Source organism: Podarcis tiliguerta, assembly GCF_965153285.1.
Source record: "Podarcis tiliguerta genome assembly, chromosome: 4".
NCBI classification, from domain to species: Eukaryota; Metazoa; Chordata; class Lepidosauria; order Squamata; family Lacertidae; genus Podarcis; species Podarcis tiliguerta.
Window position 1 is genome coordinate 15371142 of NC_139537.1, and position 20350 is coordinate 15391491.

At 45.2% G+C, this 20350-nt stretch overlaps 1 protein-coding gene across 1 annotated transcript in view; it reads left to right on the forward strand.

The window, feature by feature from the left end:
• Positions 1–20350, forward strand: part of FAT3 (FAT atypical cadherin 3) — a 462771-nt gene that overhangs the window by 311401 nt on the left and 131020 nt on the right. Inside the window, exon 5 of the mRNA XM_083439019.1 lies at positions 13288–13602. Coding sequence (XP_083295145.1) covers positions 13288–13602 — 315 coding nt within the window. The remainder of the gene's footprint in view (positions 1–13287; positions 13603–20350) is intronic.

Consider the following 20350-nt stretch of genomic DNA (forward strand, 5'->3'; position numbering starts at 1 on the left):
CAGCCTTCTGTATCGTATATAGGCCATGCCTTGCAGCTCCTATGAAAGATTTCCACTTTTACCTTCTGCTGCAGCTTTTGCTCTCTTTATTTCCAGCAGAGAAAAAGCACTTCCACGCTCTATTCAACTTAGCAGTATTCACTGTGGATTCTAAAACACAGTCACCTTGCCTGACATAAAATGGAGTCTCTCCTTGACTCCCATGTGACCAATGTTGGCCGATCACATGAGAACTACAAGAGAACTCTCTAGAATTCAGTCACCAACCAATCAAATTTAAACACATAGTCATGCATTCAAGCATTTACAATTTCAGTGAATTAAATTACTATACTTAACAAGCATCTCTATCTGGAGGATACAAAAGAACTGTGACTTAGACCAGGGATAGGCAACCTAAGGCCTGGGGGCTGGATCGCGTTCTAAGTCTGGCCCGCAGACGGTCCAGGAATCAGGGTGTTTTTACATGAGTAGAACGTGTCCTTTTATTTAAAATGCATCTCTGGGTTATTTGTGGGGCATGTTGTTGTTGTTTAGTCGTTCAGTCGTGTCCGACTCTTCGTGACCCCATGGACCAGAGCACGCCAGGCACTCCTGTCTTCCACTGCCACCCACAGTTTGGTGAGACTCATGTTTGTAGCTTCGAGAACACTGTCTAACCATCTCGTCCTCTGTCGTCCCCTTCTCCTTGTGCCCTCCATCTTTCCCAGCATCAGGGTCTTTTCCAGGGAGTCTTCTCTTCTCATGAGGTGGCCAAAGTATTGGAGTCTCAGCTTCACAATCTGTCCTTCCAGTGAGCACTCAGGGCTGATTTCCTTCAGAATGGATGCGTTTGATCTTCTTGCAGTCCATGGGACTCTCAAGAGTCTCCTCCAGCACCATAATTCAAAAGCGTCAATTCTTCGGCGATCAGCCTTCTTTATGGTCCAGCTCTCACTTCCATACATCACTACTGGGAAAACCATAGCTTTTACTATACGGACATTTGTTGGCAAGGTGATGTCTCTACTTTTTAGAATGCTGTCTAGGTTTGTCATTGCTTTCCTCATTTGTGGGGCATAAGAATTTGTTAATATGTTGTTGTTTTTCAAAATATAGTCCGGCCCATTACATGGTCTGAGGGACGGTGGAACAGTCCACAGCAAAAAAAGGTTGCTGACCCTTGACTTAGACCATGGAAATCCTCCCCCAGTTAGAATGGTCAAATACTGTACTGTCTCTCTTAGTATAAGGCAGCCTTTTCATAGGTTTGCACAGACGATGCTCGTGCGCAGTATGTTTCTATGCATTTACCTTTGGCACTAAATAGCTGCACCTCTCTGGGTTTTGAGATGTTTACAATCCAGCTCCCATAAGGCTTTTTCTTTCTTAAGCAGCAGTTTACTACCAAATAAACATGTATTTTTCGATGCAAACACATTTCTTCAAATCCTCTTTTTTTGAGGGAAGGAAAAAAGCACACAAAACAAAGCTTCCTCCTAACAGTGCGAAAAGATTTGTGAAGCATAAAATGTATTTGGTATTCAGTGACATTTGCAATCTCATTATTCCTAACCTAAGTGACCTTTCCCACATACTCCTATGTCATTATTTTTCCATATGTCACTTAAAGCTGTTTTTACTGCACTGCAAGGAGGACTTGAAAGGCCCCCATCCCAAACTTTTATTTGCTCAGGAGCAACTCCCATTGGTTTCAACAGCTGCTGCTTCCTAGGAAGCACACTGTAACTTAAGATTGCAGCCAAGAAGCCCAATTCAGCAGGAAAGCTCCATTGAAATATCTATTGACAAAACCTGCATTTATAGGTCCTCGCATGATCTTATTTTCATTATCAAGGCATTGGCTTTCTTATAGTACCCAGCCATTGTTCCCACTTGTGTGACCTCGTCGTCTTTCTTTGGCAATCACTCGTAGCCAAGTAAGATTGTCTTCTGTGAACATGGTTTTAACAGGGAGTCTGTAAGTGACTGTGGAGGCCAATTCTGGACCCACACGTCCTTCCACAGTGGGGACATAGGTTCCTGGGTGGGAGTTGATCATGGTGAGGGTTTGCCAAGCGTGCCTTCCTCTTAGCACGTTTCTCCCTTGCATCCTGAATTTGAGTGTTTTCAAAGCCCATGACACCTTTGGTAAAGGCTGTTCTCCAACTGGAGCACTCGCAGGCCAGTGTTTCCCAGTTGTTGGTGTTTATACTACATTTTTTAAAGATTTGCCTTGAGAGAGTCTTTAAACCTCTTTTGTTGACCACCAGCATTACACTTTCCATTTTTAAGTTCGGAATAGAGTAGTTGCCTTGGAAGACAATAACCAGGCATCCATACAACATGACCAGTCCAACGAAGTTGATGTTGAAGAATCATTGCTTCGACACTGGTGATCTTTGCTTCTTCCAGTACACTGGCATTAGTTTGCCTGTCTTCCCAAGTGTTGTGTAAAAATTTTCAGAGACACGGTTGCGGAAGATAACAAACCTCATAGCACAGGGTTTGCCAATGTCTGTATGTCCACGTGTACACCAAAATTGTGTTCCTTCATGGGAAATGGGGGGAATAGGTTGGCAGTGTGTGGGGCTGAAGCTAGTTGTTGCTGAAGTCAAAAGTGGGCAGGACTATCACAGAATTGTAGAATTGGAAGGGACCTCAAAGTTCATCCTGAAGCACAGGATTCTCAGCTAAAGAGCCTAGCCTCTTTGCTCTCCATCTTTCTGACAACCCCTCTCTGATCCTTGCTTTGCTCTCATTTCTGACACCCCTTCTCTCCCCCTCCATCTCTGTCTTCATATCCAGAGAGCTGCTGGGAAGGGGCAGATCACCCTTGACAGGTGTCTGAAGTGATCACTTACAGATAGGGGTAGCAGGGAAAGAAACTCGGTTCAGCTTGCAGTTAAAAGTGAGCTCACCAAATCTTTACTCAAATCTTTACTTTAAGTTCTCCAGACAGTGTGCACATACAGTGGTACCTCGCAAGACGAATGCCTCGCAAGACGAAAAACTCGCAAGACGAAAGAGTTTTTTTGTTTTTTGAGTTGCTTCGCAAGATGAATTTCCCTATGGGCTTGCTTCGCAAGACGAAAACGTCTTGCGACTTTTTCTTAAAACCATCAATGCATTCCTATGGGAAACCGTCAGTGCATTTCCTATGGGAAACCGTGCTTCGCAAGACGAAAAATTCACAAGACGAAAAAACTCGCAGAACGAATTAATTTCGTCTTGCGAGACACCACTGTACTGTGATTAAAAGGATGCGTGTAAATGCAGAGATACTGTGAATATAATGCAAAAAATGCAACATTTTAAGGGGAAATTGCTTTGCGCATTAGGCAAAAGGATATTCAGAAAGGTATGTAAGAGACTAAATTCTCATGGCTGATGAATTTGCATGAAGACATACAAAAGAGTTGCAAACTTATGTGGAAATGTGGAGGACTGAGTTGGAGATCTGAAACTGAATGTCCATCCATACTTGCAAAGGGCTTTTGAAATTAGGCCACAGGCTGCCCACTGTGTGCCCTAAAGGTCCACACATTTACTCAGCAGTCAGTCTCATTGAACTCAGCAATGCATACTTCCAACTAAAGAGGCTTAGACTCACTTCAGCACAGCAGCTGAAGAATGGAATTCCATTTCTTGGGGATTCAGTCAAATTTGATAGTTTACCAGCTTGCAAAGTGATGTTGTTTTTCCCCCAGTCATATGCAAAACGGATAGGAGATGAAAGACATTTAAAAACATAGAAATTGAGAAATAAAGGAGAAGGACTGTAGGATTGAAACTACCTTTGCTACTGCGGGGGGGGGGGTGATGTCAGGGGTCCTATACGTGTCTGGGCCAGGCAGCTTGGAAAGGGAGGAGATTAGAATTCTGCAGCAATCACCATAATTTGAAGGAAACTTTGAAGGGAAGGTGTTTAGTTCCCGCTGGCTGAGGAGATTGGAATCAAGCAAGTTGCGTGAATAGAAAATGAATGGTAGATGAGCCTGTGAAAAGATGGTAATGTGATGAGCTTTGTAGTCTGAGCGTAGCTCTCAGCAGGCACAAGGACTCTGAGAGGAGTCAGGCTGAGAGATACTTTATCCCCCGAAGTGCGCAGACAAGAGGTTTTGAATGACTATTATCCACCAAAGTAGAGTCAGTGGAAGTTAAGAGAAGAATGTCTCCCCTACTATCAATACTCGATATAAAAGCTTTCCCCAACTCGCTCACCTGCAGTAATGGAGCTAGTTTAAAAGCAGGTGGGGATGTTAAAGGTACGTTCTAAAGAACGCTTGCAGGCTTTTGGACTTTCACAAGGTCAAATTCTTTGTCTTTGCAGTATTGTCAGCTGCAGTGGTAGCCAATGTGGTACCTCCAAATGTTACTGCTCTCCTCATTTCTGGCCACTTGCCATGACTTGGGAGCCTTTTTTGTGCTAGCCTGAGCTGGAGCAGCAAGAAATAATAATAATAATAATAATAATAATAATAATAATAATAATAATAATAATATTTATTACTTATACCCAACCCATCTGGCCGGGCCTCCCCAGCCACTCTAAGCGGCTCCCAATAGAATATTAAAAACAAGATAAAATATCAAATGTTAATAATATATATATTTTTTTTTATACCCCTCCCTCCCCGGCCAAGACCGGGCTCATGGCGGCTAACACCAAATATAAAATACAGTAAAAACATTTTCAAACAAACAAACAAACAGTTGATTAAAATATAGGTTAAAATAAAGTTTAAAATACAGCTTAAAATGCAACCTCGTTTTAGTGGTAGCCCATAAATCAAGATCATAAGGGGAGAAAACTTCAAATATTCACCAGGGCCAACTATTCATGCTGGTCTTGCATGGGCCAGCAAAAAGAGCCGAGGGAAAATTTATATACAAAATCCCATATAAGGGGTTCCATCAAAAAATAAATAAAAAATGAGAGGGGGGTCAGACTGAGTCCAGCCCAAAAGCCAGGCAGAACAGCTCCATCTTGCAGGCCTTGCGGAAAGATGTAAAATCCCACAGGGCCCTGATCTCCTGTGATAGACTGAAAAGGCCCTACCTCTGGTTGAGGCCAATCTAACCTCTTTAGGGCTCGGGACTTCCAAAGTATTGTTATTTATGGACCCTAAGGTCCTCCACGGGGCATACCAGGAGAGGTGGTCCCGTAGGTACGAGGGTCCTAGGCTTTGAAGGTCAAAACCAGCACCTTGAACCTGACCCTGTACTCCACCGGGAGCCAGTGCAGCTGATAAAGCACTGGATGAATGTGATCCCGTGGCAAGGACCCCGTAAGGAGTCTCAACATGGCATTCTGCACCCGCTGGAGTTTCTGAGTCAGCTTCAAGAGCAGCCCTGCGTAGAGTGAATTACAGTAATCAAGCCTGGAGGTGATCATCGCATGGGTCACTGTGGCCAGATCAGGGCGAGAAAGGTAAGGGACCAACTGCTTAATACGGCAGAGATGGAAAAAGGCCGCCTTCCCTAAACAGGGCTGCCTTCAGGTCTCTTTCTATATTTATATATTTTCCATGCAATTTGCATTTGGGTTTCCCTCCACGCTTTGGTGCCACACTCCTTGTTTTCGTTCTTCAAATTCTTTAAATTAGGCCCCTTGAGCGGTTTTAGTTGTTGCTGCATTTTTTCTCTGCAGACTAATTCTTACTTGCAGGTGCAGAATTTTTCTCTCTATCTATCCCCAATGCTGCATCCCTCAAAATGTTGAACTTCGCTCATCTTCAAATGATACTGCCACCTCAGCACACTCTTGATTAATAAGAACAGTTTGAAAAGAGATGAGAATGGCAACAAATTTGCCTCTTCTCAATAAAAATGAATAGGGGAAAAATGCTGAGCATTTTTGTTTTGTTTTGGTGGATGAACCTCACACAGCATATTACTAGCTCCTTCTTGCATCGTGTATATATATGCATTTGTGTATTTATGAAGGATGTAAAGTTAGTAGAAAGCCCTCACATAATATCCTGGAGGAGGGGGGGGACCTATTGTGGAAGTCATTGTAAATTTATAACTAGCTGTGATAACAGACGACTACAACTCTGCAAAACTGCCATAACTGGATACAGAAATCTAAATTTCTTGCCCATTGGAATGCTTAAAAAGAAAGAATGAATTCCATGCAACCTCACCCCTTTCCTCTCATTTCACAGTTGGCAGCCCTTCCCTCCCTCTCCTTATTTCTGTTCTCCCTGTGCTTTTAAGGTAAAGAAGAGTATTTGGCTAACAGCACATTTCTTCATGTTCACTCAGAGTTGAGCCTCATCTTGTTCACTGGCATTTACACCAAGATGCTCATAGAATTGCAGCCCAGTACTTTTTTATTTATTTTATTTGCATAACTCTTAGTTATAGTGCAACAACGCTAAGAAAATTTCATAGCTGCTTCAGATAACTTTTTCTAAAAAAAATGCAATTAAAGGAAAAATTCCACTTAAAGTGTGCCTTCATCACATGCCCTTTGTCTTCGTGTGTTTACCAATATACACATACTCCCAAGATACTCACCCCCTTACAGAATCTCCACGGTTGGGAAGGTGGGTAGGAATTAGGGTCGCCACCTTTGGTGTGGCAAAAAAACACCCAGACAGGTTGGAGGGATTTGAGGAGCTAAAAATTACTTTACCAGGTGCTACTCTCTTGCTTTTGAATTATGGCGCTGGAGGAGACTCTTGAGAGTCCCATGGACTGCAAGAAGATTAAACCTATCCATGCTTAAGGAAATCAGCCCTAACTGCTCACTGGAAGGACAGATCCTGAAGCTGAGGCTCCAATACTTTGGCCATCTCATGAGAAGAGAAGACTCCCTGGAAAAGACCCTGATGTTGGGAAAGATGGAGGGCACAAGGAGAAGGGGATGACAGAGGCCGAGATGGTTGGACAGTGTTCTCGAAGCTACCAGCATGAGTTTGACCAAACTGCGGGAGGCAGTGGAAGACAGAAGTGCCTGGCGTGCTCTGGTCCATGGGGTCACGAAGAGTCGGAAACGACTAAACAACAACAATCCTCTCGCCTGAGATTCCACCCGACCCGTGCAAACCCCCTCTCTTGCTCTTGGACTAACCCGCCTCTGCCTGCATGTAACTCTTTCCCAAGCTTCCCTCCCTACTCTCCAAACAGGCCTGTGCAAAAAACAACAACCCCTGCTCTCTTGTCTCCGAGTCTCTGTCTCCAAACCACCCACTCTTCCCACACAAGAACTCTCTTTCCCCTGTTCTCCACCATGGCTATGCACCCTTCCCCTCGCTCTCCAAGTCCAACCCATACCCATCCCCTCTGCCCATGCAAAAACACTCTCTTTCTTTCTTTTAATAATTTTTATTGAGTTTTCCACTTAAATAATATTCACATTTTGTTACATAATTCTATGACTTAATATATTACTCTGTAAGAGCATTGACCTCCTTCCCTCCCTTTTTCTGACTTCCACATAACTTTCCATATTCTTCGCATTTCTATAAACACTTATTTACACTTTGTCAAATTAAAATTATAAACGGCGTTTCCATGTGCTGCTCTGGTTCGCTAGAAGCGGCTTAGTCATGCTGGCCACGTAACCCAGAAGCTGTACGCCAGCTCCCTCGGCCAATAAAGCGAGATGAGCGCTGCAACCCCAGAGTCGGCCATGACTGGACCTAATGGTCAGGGGTCCCTTTACCTTTACTAAATTATACTATTTCACTTTATTATCAGTAAATCAGTTCCTTAGATTTACATTACAAAACATTTCAGTTCAAGCCTACAAACGTTTTCAAATGTTTACAATTTTCTTTCATATAAAATGTAAATTTGTTCTAGTCCTAAAACTCTCTCTCTCCTGCACTGGACCAGGCCCCTGCAATCTCTCTCTCTCTCTGACCCAGCTGCCGCCGCCCCCATACAAAACCCATACTCCACCCTAGCAACCTTGCACACTGCAAACCTCCTCTCATTCTCCACGACCCACCCTCTGCCTGCGCCAAAGCTCTCCCCTCTCTCTCTCTCTCTCTCTCTCTCTCTCTCTCTCCTCCCAGCCCTGCCCCATCCTCTGCCCGCATCCTGCAATAACTCTCACTCTCAGCCCTCTTCCTCGCGGAGCCAGCCTCGGCCCTCACAAACTCCTGCTCAGGCCCTCAGTCTCCTACTCCTACTGGACCCACCTTCTGCCAGCACAGTTTTGAGAAGGACAGGCGAAAAAGGTGTCAATGAACTTAGAGAGTCAATGAGCATGAATTGCAGGTTCATTCCCCTCCTGCGCTGAAAGACGTGAATGGATTGGTTGATCTGGAACTTGGTGTGAGTGACTACAGTGTGTGTGTGTGTGTGTGATGAAACGTTATTTATTACAAAGCTTCAAGACTTTTTTTTTTTTTTGCTGGAAAACAGCATGGGAGGAATGGGGTAACCACCCCGTAATGGAGTACAGGTTGAGAGCCTCCGCAGCTGCTTTTCAAAATGAAACGTGGCAAATCTTAAGAACACCGTTAAAATGCTCCCTTACATTCATACCTAATTTGACCCTGAGATAGATATGGAGTAGAAGTGGAAGAAATTGACACCTAATTCAAAAGGGGGGTTGGGGAGGATTCTTTTGAACTGCACTGCGCATCAAAATGTGCATTTTTCTAAAACTTGTATGACACACACACACCTCTCTGTGTCCCCTGCAGCTATGCAAAGCAGTTTTGCAATTAATGAGCTGTCAGATTCCAAGTACTTAAAAAGAAATGTGTTAAAATTTCCCATGTACACTAAAAAGCATAACATTCCTTGGTCTGTTGATTAATTGACAAACGTTACGATTATGTATGCGTGTTCCTACACCAGCATAAATTGATCCAAATAAAAGATATTGCCTTATGTCCCCGCCTTGGCTAAAACCCTTCTCCCTGGTAAACAGTATGCATTTGTTTCTGTGGAGGACCATTCAAATCGTGCAAAGCCCACCTGCAGTCTGATGTAGTCCAGAGACACGTTTGCCAGTTTAGCGAGATCTAGGCCATGCAAATAGATTTGCTTCTTCGTTTGTTCGGATCCATTTCTGTGGCTCTTGAAAACACTTTTCAGGTAACCAGAAGAACAAGGGCATGTTGTGCTTCTTCATGTAGAAGGGAAATGTAAACACATTTCTTCCTAAATTGGGAAAGGGGCCTTGTATTTTTACTGGGAATCTTAAGAATGCGTTCTTGCAAAATTCACATGGAGGGACGCTGGTGGGGCTGTGGGTTAAACCACAGAGCCTAGGGCTTGCCGATCGGAAGGTCAGCGGTTCGAATCCCTGCAACGGGGTGAGCTCCCGTTGCTCGGTCCCTGCTCCTGCCCACCTAGCAGTTCAAAAGCATGTCAAAGTGCAAGTAGATAAATAGGTACTGCTCCGGCGGGAAGGTAAACGCCGTTTCCGTGCGCTGCTCTGGTTCTCCAGAAGCGGCTTAGTCATGCTGGCCACATGACCCAGAAGCTGTACACCGGCTCCCTTGGCCAATAAAGCGAGATGAGCACCGCAACCCCAGAGTCAGCCACGACTGGACCTAATGGTCAGGGGTACCTTTACCTTTTACCAGTAGGAAACGGCGTAGGGAAGGGGAAGTCACCTGACCTCCTGACAGCAAAGCTGCTGGTGCTTATTAGGATGGAGAGGGGCAAGGCAATAGGGAGGTCAGTGCCCTGCAAATGCACAGGCAAAACCAATTTGGTGCTCCTCCTGATGTGTTTGAACCACGAACCTCCCTGCCGCCTCACCTCTCTCCTTCCCAGGTGCAGAAAATGACTCAGCTTTCAGAAGGTCAAGTGAGCACTGCTGCCCCACCGCACCATTTTCCTGCTGAGAGGTACATGTGCCATAAGAAAACGTGTGGGTGTAGCAAGACATCGAAGTTGCAAAGTGTTACATCCTACTGTTGCTCTGGATCCCAGTAGTCTGTAGTTCATCACTAAAGGTTTAAACTAAACTTCTCCTCTCACCAGTAGGACTTTGAGGAACAGTGGAGCATATCTGGCAGCTCTTCTTGTTGTGGTAGCCCCGTGGGGAAATGAGGCAGGGATTTTCTGTAAGATATCAAATGCTTACATCGTTGAGCTTGGACACTGAGATCCACCTCCGAGGGCCTTCGGGCGATTCCTTCACTGCGAGAAGTGAGATTACACAGGGAACCAGGCAGAGGGCCTTCTCGGCAGTGGCACCCAACCTGTGGAACACCCTCCGGTCAGATGTCAAGGAGATGAGCAACAATATAACCTCCAGAAGACATCTGAAGGCAGCCCTGTATAGGGAAGCCATTTAATGTGTAATGTTTTATTATGCTTTTACAGTGGTACCCCTGGTTATGAACTTAATTCGTTCCGGAGGTCCGTTCTTAAGCTGGAACCATTCTTATCCTGAGCTGCGCTTTTGCTCATGGTGCCTCCGACGCGCGATTTCTGTTCGCATCCTGGGGCAAAGTTCGCAACCAGGACCAGCTACTTCTGGGTTAGCGGAGCTCGTAACCTGAAGTGTTCATAACCAGAAGCGTTCGTAACCAGAGGTACCACTGTATATAAATTGGAAGCCGCCCAGAGTAGCTGGCGTAACCCAGTCTGATGGGCGGGGTACAATTATTATTATTATTATTATTATTAATAGCAAAACATTTCAGCTTCTGCCTTCTTCAGCTTCTCTGATGTGAAGCATAATTTGCATGGAGAGAGAGAGAGAGAGAGAGAGAGAGAGAGAGAGAGAGAGAGAGATCTTGTGGTTTAGAGTACAGTTCATTGAGCAAATAATTTGAACGAACCCTGAGGGGGAGCAGAAGGAGTTAAATTAACAACCGGACTTCAGACTAAAGTGGAATGGCTGATAATTGAACTGTGGGGGAGATCATAGAAATAAATAATGCAAGATCAGAGAGCTGCCAGGAGATAAAAGTAACGTGTGCCACTTTGGAAAAAAGGATGAAATCCATATATGTTTCAGCGTTCTCCTCCCCCATTTCAGCAATAACTTTTATAGCATGACAGTAGTGAGGCAGAAATGGATTTTTGCTTGCATGAACATAGCGTGGGTTCTGCTTTTGTAAAAAGCTGCTAACGTACCCAATTCCCACAGTGGCAGCATTTGATGGTTTCGAGCCAAGATCTTGTATTTTGCTCAGTCTGGTTGCTCTGACCTCCCATTTCACACTGATTGCTTTGCTGGGTAACTGCTGTGTTAGTTTATTTAGCTGGCTTTCCCTCTGCCCTCCCCCCCCCCCCACAACACACACACACACACACAAAAACCTTCACCTTTTTATATTTAAAAGTGCAAACTGGTGGTTCTGAATAATCACGAGGGGGGCGGGGGTTGAATCTGACAATCTTTATATGTTTTGTAATTTTGATTTATATAGCGCGTCACATCCAAGAAGTTCAGGGGAGGGAATGAAGCAAAGAAACACCCTCTGTCTCCGCAAAAAAAAATAACGTTTGCTCAAATTCACTGAAATGGCCTCAAGGTTTTTTTCTGACTTAACCCTGAGTGGCATCCCCATTTAATCTGCATCCCCCCCCCCCCATTTAAATACTAATTTTAAACCTATTTTCTCTCTTAAAAAAACCCCAACTCAATATATTTTGTCTCAAAATATACATTCTGATGTATTTTTTGGCATTTGAGTAGTTGTCGATAATGCATTTCCAATCCTCACGCTGGCCCAAAATTTACATAATTTTCCCATGTAGATGTTAGCACATTGTAAACAGGCATATCTCAGCCATCAGTGGACATTTCCAAACCAAGTTACCTTCTCTATGTATTCCCTTTTCAAAGTTAATGGATTTCCAGTGGAATAGCCATGTTAGTCTTTACAAAATTGAAAGATTTGAGTCATGGCCTACCACAAAGCCATCTATGGCTGCAATCCTAGCCATGTATACTCAGAAGTAAATCTCCTTGATTTCAGTTGTGCTTTCTGCCAGGCAGGCAGCCTTCCTGCCTTGATTTTACAGTTCAATATAGACTTAATCCTATTTCGTTTCCCCTGCTCAGCCATCAGGGAAGGACAGTTTTGTGTTGTTGTTTTTTCTTTTACCCTGTTGGTATTTTGCTCTTTTGCATCCTTGTAGGATTGTATGAATTCCTGTGAGCATATAAAACATTTTACAAGCACTCTTCATTCCGCATATAAAAGTCCTTTGTGTGATGCAACATTTTGGTTGATAAATTTTGTACAGGAAACTCTTGGGCGTGAGCATCTGCTGAAATATAACTCTCAAGTTAATTCATGCTTTAAATTGTTGTGGTAAATATGATTTTGTATTTGACAACAGAGTAACAAAACAGATCTCTTATTTCCGTGTGAAAAGGGACAATAATGAATGATGTATTCCACCTGTTTTTAAAATCCACAGTAGAAAGCGGATTAGGACTGTAGTCAGAACTACACTTATGTGGGAAGAAGCCCCATCAAATTCAACATGGGTTGACTAAAACTAGACAGAATCCCATGTTGAGAACATAAGTAAAAGGTAAAGGAAAAGGACCCCTGGATGGTTAAGTCCAGTTAAAGGCAACTATGGGGTTGTGACGCTCATTTCGCTTTTCAGTCTGAGGTAGCCAGTGTTTCTCCACAGACAGCTTTCTGGGTCATGTGGCCAGCATGACTAAATCGTTTCTGGCGCAACAGGACACCGTGACAGAAACCAGAGCGCATGGAAACATCGTTTACCTTCCCACCATAGCAGTACCTATTTATCTACTTGCACTGGTGTGCTTTCGAACTGCTAGGTTGGCAGGAGCTGGAACAGAGCAACGGTAACTCACTCCATCACAGGGATGAGCCCAAGAGGCTCCATGGTTTAGACTACAGTGCCACCCATGTCCCCAGCTCTGCATGTAGAAGGCAATGGGCTCAATCCTCAGTATCTCCAGGTAGGGCTGGTTTAGACCACAGTGCCAAGCTTGCTGGGTCAGGCCAATGGCTCATCTAGTCTAGCATCTTGTTTTCAGAGTGTCCAGCCAAATACTTGTGGTAAGCGCACAAACTTAAATACAACAGAACTCTGCCTGCCTGTGATTCCCAGCAACTGATATTGTGAGGCATGATGCCTCTGACCGTGGGTGTAGAATTTAGCCATCATGGCTAGTAGCCGTTGATAGCCTCTTCTTCCATGAATTTGTCCAACCCTCTTTTAAAGCCATCCAAGATGGCGGCCACCACTGCCTCAGCTCGCGTGAAGAAGTGGTTTCTTTAATCTGTCCCCAAATTGTCCAACATTCAGGCTCATTGTATTCCCACAACAGTTTTCACAACGCCTGTGGACATTTTGCCATTTGCTGTTACCGTTTTCTTCCCTCAGGTTACAGTCACGGATGGAGGCGCCTCTCCCAAGCAGTCTACAGTCTGGCTGGTGGTCCAAGTCCTCGATGAGAACGACAACAAGCCCCAGTTCCCGGAGAAAGTCTACCAGATCAAGTTGCCAGAGAGGGACCGGAAGAAGAGAGGCGAGCCGATCTACAGAGCCTTCGCCTTTGACAAGGACGAAGGCCCCAATGCGGAGATTTCCTACAGCATCGTGGATGGGAATGACGACGGGAAGTTTTTCATTGACCCAAAGACTGGGATGGTCTCCTCAAGGAAGCAGTTCACAGCTGGGAGCTACGATATCTTAACGGTAAGCCTCCCATGGTTGAAATGAGCAAGTGCACCACTTCTGCGTTTTATAGGGAGGCTTCTCTTCAGTGTTGTTTTATGCAGCAGACTTTCCTAGATGTTATGAGGACTCTGCACCTTGTTCACCACAAAAACCATTTTGGGTTTCATTGGGATTTCCTGCTGAATGCTAGGGGGCTTTCCCCAAGCACGCAATGCGGGTTGTGGGGGGAAGGAAATGGGTGAAGTGCGCCAACTATTGCCAATTCCCCTCCCAGCTTCCGGGGGGGGGGGGGAGAGAGAGAGAGAAAAGGAACAAACCCAAAATATCTCTTCTTTTGAAAAGAAGATGGGGAGAGCTGAAGAACAGGCCATTCCATTCCTTGCTACAAATGTCACACATGGACATTGGCTAAACCTTAAGGCATCCATGGTGTGTGTGTGTGTGTGTTACAGGGGAGAGGAAGGGCAGTAGCTCTAGAGTCCGGGGTAAAAGGGTGAGGGGCTGCACGGACCTCTTGTCAACAACACCCCGTTCAATGTGGCCATAATATCTGATCCTGAGCAGCAAACCAGACTGTAACTCTGACCCAGATTAGCATGAAGCAGCAGTTGGACTAACGCCATCAGAAGGGTTGGAACCAGGCCCAAACATCATGGCGAGGTCTGTTGGGCTCCTTGAATTGGCACCTCCAGAGCCACTAACCTCTGAGCCTCTGCAAATCACAGGTATAGCAAATGCTTTGCACTTTGAAGGTCTTAGGTTCAGCCCCTAATCTCTCCAGTTTGGAGGATGAGGTACCACGTAGTGGGAGAAACTTTCAGATGTCTTCTAAAAAAATGTGTAGTTCTTTATCTCCTTGACATCTGATGGGAGGGCGTTCCACAGGGTGGGTGCCACTACCAAGAAGGCCCTTTGACCTGTTTCCTTGTAACTTCACTTCTCCCAGTTAGGGAACCCTTGGAACTGGACCTCAATGTCCAGGCTGGACGTTGGGGGTGGAGACACTCCTTTAGGTATACAGGGTCGAGGCCATTTATGGCTTTAAAGGTCAACACCAGCACTTTGAATTGTGCTAGGAGACGTACTGGGAGCCAATGTAGGTCTTTCAAGACTGATGTTATGTGGTCTCGACGGCCGCTCCCAGTCACCAGTCTAGCTGCCACATTCTGGATTAGTTGAAGTCTCCGACTTGCCTTCAAAGGTAGCTCCATGTAGCTTATTTTCCTGTGACTAAAGACTTATCCATACTTCCTTCTGTCCCTCTGCTTTCTCTAGGGGGAAACTGCTCTTTAGTTCCCAAGGGGAGCAAGCAGCCATTTGGGTTTTCTTCGGATTGACATTTGCTCTGATTTAAGAGCAAGTTTTCCCTGGGATAGGAGTGGGGCAAGGGGGAAACTGCTTGGACCCATGCTTAGAAAGTGTAGGTCAAGCAGAAAACGACTGATAGCCATGTTTTCTATGCATGAGATGAGCAGAAGTGTGGGCGACTCCTAAGTCCAGCGCCACTTTACAAACTGGCGAGAGTATTTCAACAACAGCTTTCATTGGCAACAACATACTTTGCCAGAAGCTTCTCACTAAGTCGAATTCAGGTGTCCTCAATCAAACTGAGCATTCAAATAGATTGTTTTCCCCCAAAAAATATATGTAAGAATTTCGAGACTTTAATGAATATAAAAAGCACTTGGCAGACTCGCCTTAACACAGAACGTTAATTGGAGTGTTTTTCGCTGGAACAATTTTACATGGATTGGAAATAGACCGAGGAGGAACCTAAGCAAATGGTAAACAGTGAAGTATTGAGTGGGCACAGGTGTTTGGTGGTCTGCCATGCAGATCGATAGCTTCTCCAACCCCCCACCCACTCACCCCATCTTTTTTAAAAGCCTTATCAGCAATTTCCAAGTGAGAGTAAACAACACTGTAAGCAGGTGCTTTTCACGACTCACACTGTGAAGCAGAAAAGGAGATTTCTCTCTTTGGGATCCGGTTTAATGAACAGCAACCCACTCTCAACACAGAGTGCCGAATCTAGCTGTCCCCCTTCAGCCCCCTGGTTTGGCTGCTTTGCCCCTCGGAGTGGCTCAGCTGCAGCTCTGAAGCCCCCCCTCTCCCTTTTTATGCAGACCCAACTGCTTTGGATAGCAGCCCTTGTTAGAGACAGCAATACCTACTAAGGCGAGAAGGCAAAAATTCATGGGAAGTCACAGGGTGGTGGAAATTGCTGGACTGGCCTCCCTGCAAACCTCTCCCACCCCACTGCGGTTTGACATAGCCATAAAATGTGAGCCTGGTGCCACAAGCTCTGCCACGAGTCGTATAGAGCACTAATTTAGAGATTTGCCCAAGCGTGAGCAGATTTCGAAATGCAGCCCCATTACCTGGAATGTGGAAAACCTACGTACACAAACTTAATAAGAGAGCAAGATCCTTCACTCGGCGAGCTGCCAGGGGTTGTGGTCGGTGGCAAAAGTGAGCGAAGCAACAGCTGTGACTCACAGCGGGCTGCCTTCCAACTTACAGGAAAGTCAGATGTTTCTTCATGGACCTCATATCACACACATCTCCCCATCTAGGCAAGGAAGAGGCAGTGCTGCAGTTCAAGGACACAGTCCCCCCCACCCCAGACAGACACACTCAAGGAGTTTGCAAAGCAGAGCAATTCAACATGTAGCCTGGGAAAAGTCCAGAGGGCAGGATAGCGAAGGCTGCAGGACCACATTCGGCCCCCAGGCTTAAAGTTCCCTATTTCTGATCTATACTGGGGAACATATGCAGCTGCGTTTTCCCATGCCAGACCAAAGCTTTTTCCCTCTTGTGGTCTAGGTATAATTGATGTAGCTCCCTGCAGATATGCATTTGTCCATGTACCACATTGGGGGGGGGGACACCTCTGTCCCTCCAGATGTTGTTGGACTACAGGAGGAGGAGTTTGGATTTGATATCCTGCTTTATCACTACCCTTTATCACTACAAACAGCAAGCAGACCTAGTGGTGGGAGGAAAAAATCCTTAAATAAGAGACACGGGGGAATGACTAATGGACTTCAATGTCTGTACACTAATGCACAAAGCATGGGAAATAAACAAGATGAGCTTGAGCTCTTGGTACAGCAAACTAAATATGACATAATAGGCATCACTGAAACCTGGTGGGATAAGTCCCACGATTGGAATGTAAAAATGGAGGGATACAATCTATTTCAGAGAAACAGACCAGACAAGAAAGGAGGAGGAGTGGCGTTATATGTCAGGGATGTGTATACCTGTGAAGAGATCCAAGATTTAGAACCTCAAAGCCAAAGTGAGAGCATTTGGGTCAAAATTAAGGGAGAGAAGAATAACAGTGACCTCATTGTGGGAGTTTACTATAGATCCCCAAGCCAAACGGAGGACATAGATGATGCCTTCCTGGAACAGATGGCCAAGCATGCAAAAGGAAGGGAGATAGTAGTAATGGGGGACTTCAATTACCCAGATATTTGTTGCATGTCAAACTCAGCCAAGAGCATAAGGTCAAACAGATTCCTCACTGGCCTTGCAGACAACTTCATTGTCCAGAAAGTGGGAGAAGCAACAAGAGGAACAGCCATTTTAGATCTGGTCCTAACCAATGTCGATGACCTGGTTAATGGGGTAGAAGTGGAAGGATCATTAGGCGCAAGTGATCATGCTCTTCTGAAGTTTACTATACAATGGAAAGGAGCAGCCAAGCATACTAGGACTCAATTTCTTGACTTTAAGAAAGCCGACTTCATAAAACTTAGGGAAGTGCTGGGTGAGATCCCATGGACAGTAATACTAAAAGGAAAGGGAGTTCATGATGGCTGGGAATTTGTTAAGAGGGAGATAGTAAAAGCACAACTTCAGGCAATACCAATGAGACGGAAACATGGAAGGTGCCTAAAGAAGCCAGGGTGGCTATCTAAAGAACTTTTAACTGAGTTAAGATTAAAAAAGGATGTGTACAAAAAATGGAAAAGGGGGGAAACCACCAAAGAGGAATTCAAACAAATAGCCAGCACGTGTAGACACAAAGTCAGAAAAGCTAAAGCACAGAATGAACTCAGGCTTGCTAGAGAGGTTAAAAGCAACAAAAAAGGCTTCTATGGGTATGTTCGTAGCAAAAGGAAGAACAAAGAAACAGTGGGGTCACTCAGAGGAGAAGATGGTGAAATGCAAACAGGGGACACAGAAAGGGCTGAACTCCTCAATGCCTTCTTTGCCTCAGTCTTCTCCGATAAAGAAAACAATGCCCGACCTGAAGAATTTGGAGGAAATGATTCAGCAGAGGAAACACAGCCCAGAATAACTAAGGAGATAGTACAAGAATACTTGGCTAGTTTAGATGTATTCAAGTCTCCAGGGCCAGATGAACTGCATCCAAGAGTATTAAAAGAACTGGCAGATGTGATCTCAGAACCACTGGCAGTCATCTTTGAGAATTCCTGGAGAACAGGCGAAGTCCCGGCAGACTGGAGGAGGGCAAATGTTGTCCCTATTTTCAAAAAGGGGGAAAGAGAGGACCCAAATAATTACCGCCCAGTCAGTCTAACATCAATACCAGGGAAGATTCTGGAGCAGATCATTAAGCAAACAATCTGTGAGCACCTAGAAAGGAATGCTGTGATCACCAATAGTCAGCATGGATTTCTGAAAAATAAGTCATGTCAGACTAACCTGATCTCATTTTTTGACAGAATTACAAGCCTGGTAGATGAAGGGAACGCAGTGGATGTAGTCTACCTTGATTTCAGCAAGGCATTTGACAAGGTGCCCCATGATATTCTTGTAAAGAAGCTGGTAAAATGCGGTCTTGACTATGCTACCACTCAGTGGATTTGTAACTGGCTGACTGACCGGACCCAAAGGGTGCTCATCAATGGTTCCTCTTCATCCTGGAGAAGAGTGACTAGTGGGGTGCCACAGGGTTCTGTCTTGGGCCCGGTCTTATTCAACATCTTTTTCAACGACTTGGATGATGGACTCAAGGGCATCCTGATCAAATTTGCAGATGACACCAAACTGGGAGGGGTGGCTAACACCCCAGAAGACAGGATCACACTTCAAAACGACCTTGACAGATTAGAGAACTGGGCCAAAACAAACAAGATGAATTTTAACAGGGAGAAATGTAAAGTATTGCACTTGGGCAAAAAAAATGAGAGGCACAAATACAAGATGGGTGACACCTGGCTTGAGAGCAGTACATGTGAAAAGGATCTAGGAGTCTTGGTTGACCACAAACTTGACATGAGCCAACAGTGTGACGCGGCAGCTAAAAAAGCCAATGCAATTCTGGGCTGCATCAATAGGAGTATAGCATCTAGATCAAGGGAAGTTATCGTGCCACTGTATTCTGCTCTGGTCAGACCTCACCTGGAGTACTGTGTCCAGTTCTGGGCACCACAGTTCAAGAAGGACACTGACAAACTAGAACGTGTACAGAGGAGGGCAACCAAAATGGTCAAAGGCCTGGAAACAATGCCTTATGAGGATCGGCTAAGGGAGCTGGGCATGTTTAGCCTGGAGAAGAGGAGGTTAAGGGGTGATATGATAGCCATGTTCAAATATATAAAAGGATGTCACATAGAGGAGGGAGAAAGGTTGTTTTCTGCTGCTCCAGAGAAGCGGACACGGAGCAATGGATACAAACTACAAGAAAGAAGATTCCACCTAAACATTAGGAAGAACTTCCTGACAGTAAGAGCTGTTCGACAGTGGAATTTGCTGCCAAGGAGTGTGGTGGAGTCTCCTTCTTTGGAGGTCTTTAAGCAGAGGCTTGACAACCATATGTCAGGAGTGCTCTGATGGTGTTTCCTGCTTGGCAGGGGGTTGGACTCGATGACCCTTGTGGTCTCTTCCAACTCTATGATTCTATGATTCTATGATTCTAGGGAGTCTCAAAGCAGCTAACATTCTCCTTTCCCTTCCTCCCCCACAACAAACACTCTGTGAGGTGAGTGGGGCTGAGAGACTTCAGAGAAGTGTGACTAGCCCAAGGTCACTCAGCATCTGCATGTGGAGGAGTGGGGAATCAAACCCTGGTCACCAGATTACGAGCCCACCACTCTTAACCACTACACCCACACCACAGTCTCCAGCTTCCTCTGCCTATGGCAGGCATGGCCAAGCTTGGTCCTTCAGCTGTTTTGGGACTACAATTCCCATCATCTCTGACCACTGGTCCTGTTAGCTAGGGATGATGGGAGTTGTAGTCCCAAAACAGCTGGAGGGCCAAGTTTGGCCATGCCTGCTCTATTCAGGCAAGGGCTGATGAGAGTTGTAGTCCAGCAATACCTGGGAGGTCCCAGGTTCTCCAGTCCTGCCCTAGTTCTTAACCTGTGAATTCACCCTGTGGCATCTTCACCCAAGAGGAGCACTTTACCTGGAATTTCCACCACCGAGAGTATGGGATGGATCCTCATTAGAATGAAAATAAACAGGATGGGTTCTCGTAGCCACCTTCCAAGACAGGAGCTGAGTTATGGTACTTCTGGCACCACACTTAAACAATTAGCCCAGCTACAGATCCATATGCAATGTTTCCTCTTTGGCATGAGATACAAGCTTAGGCTGCATTCACACAGCATTCCCCTGACATTTCAGCATCACAGTGTATCTGAGCTTTCACATCACGCAAAAGCCACTTCCGGAAAATGAATGGAATACAGTAGGATCACATCTTACTCACATTTAATTTCAACCTTTCATGGTTGAAGGCTGTTTGGTTGAAATCACACGGGTTAAACGCACGGAAGGAAGG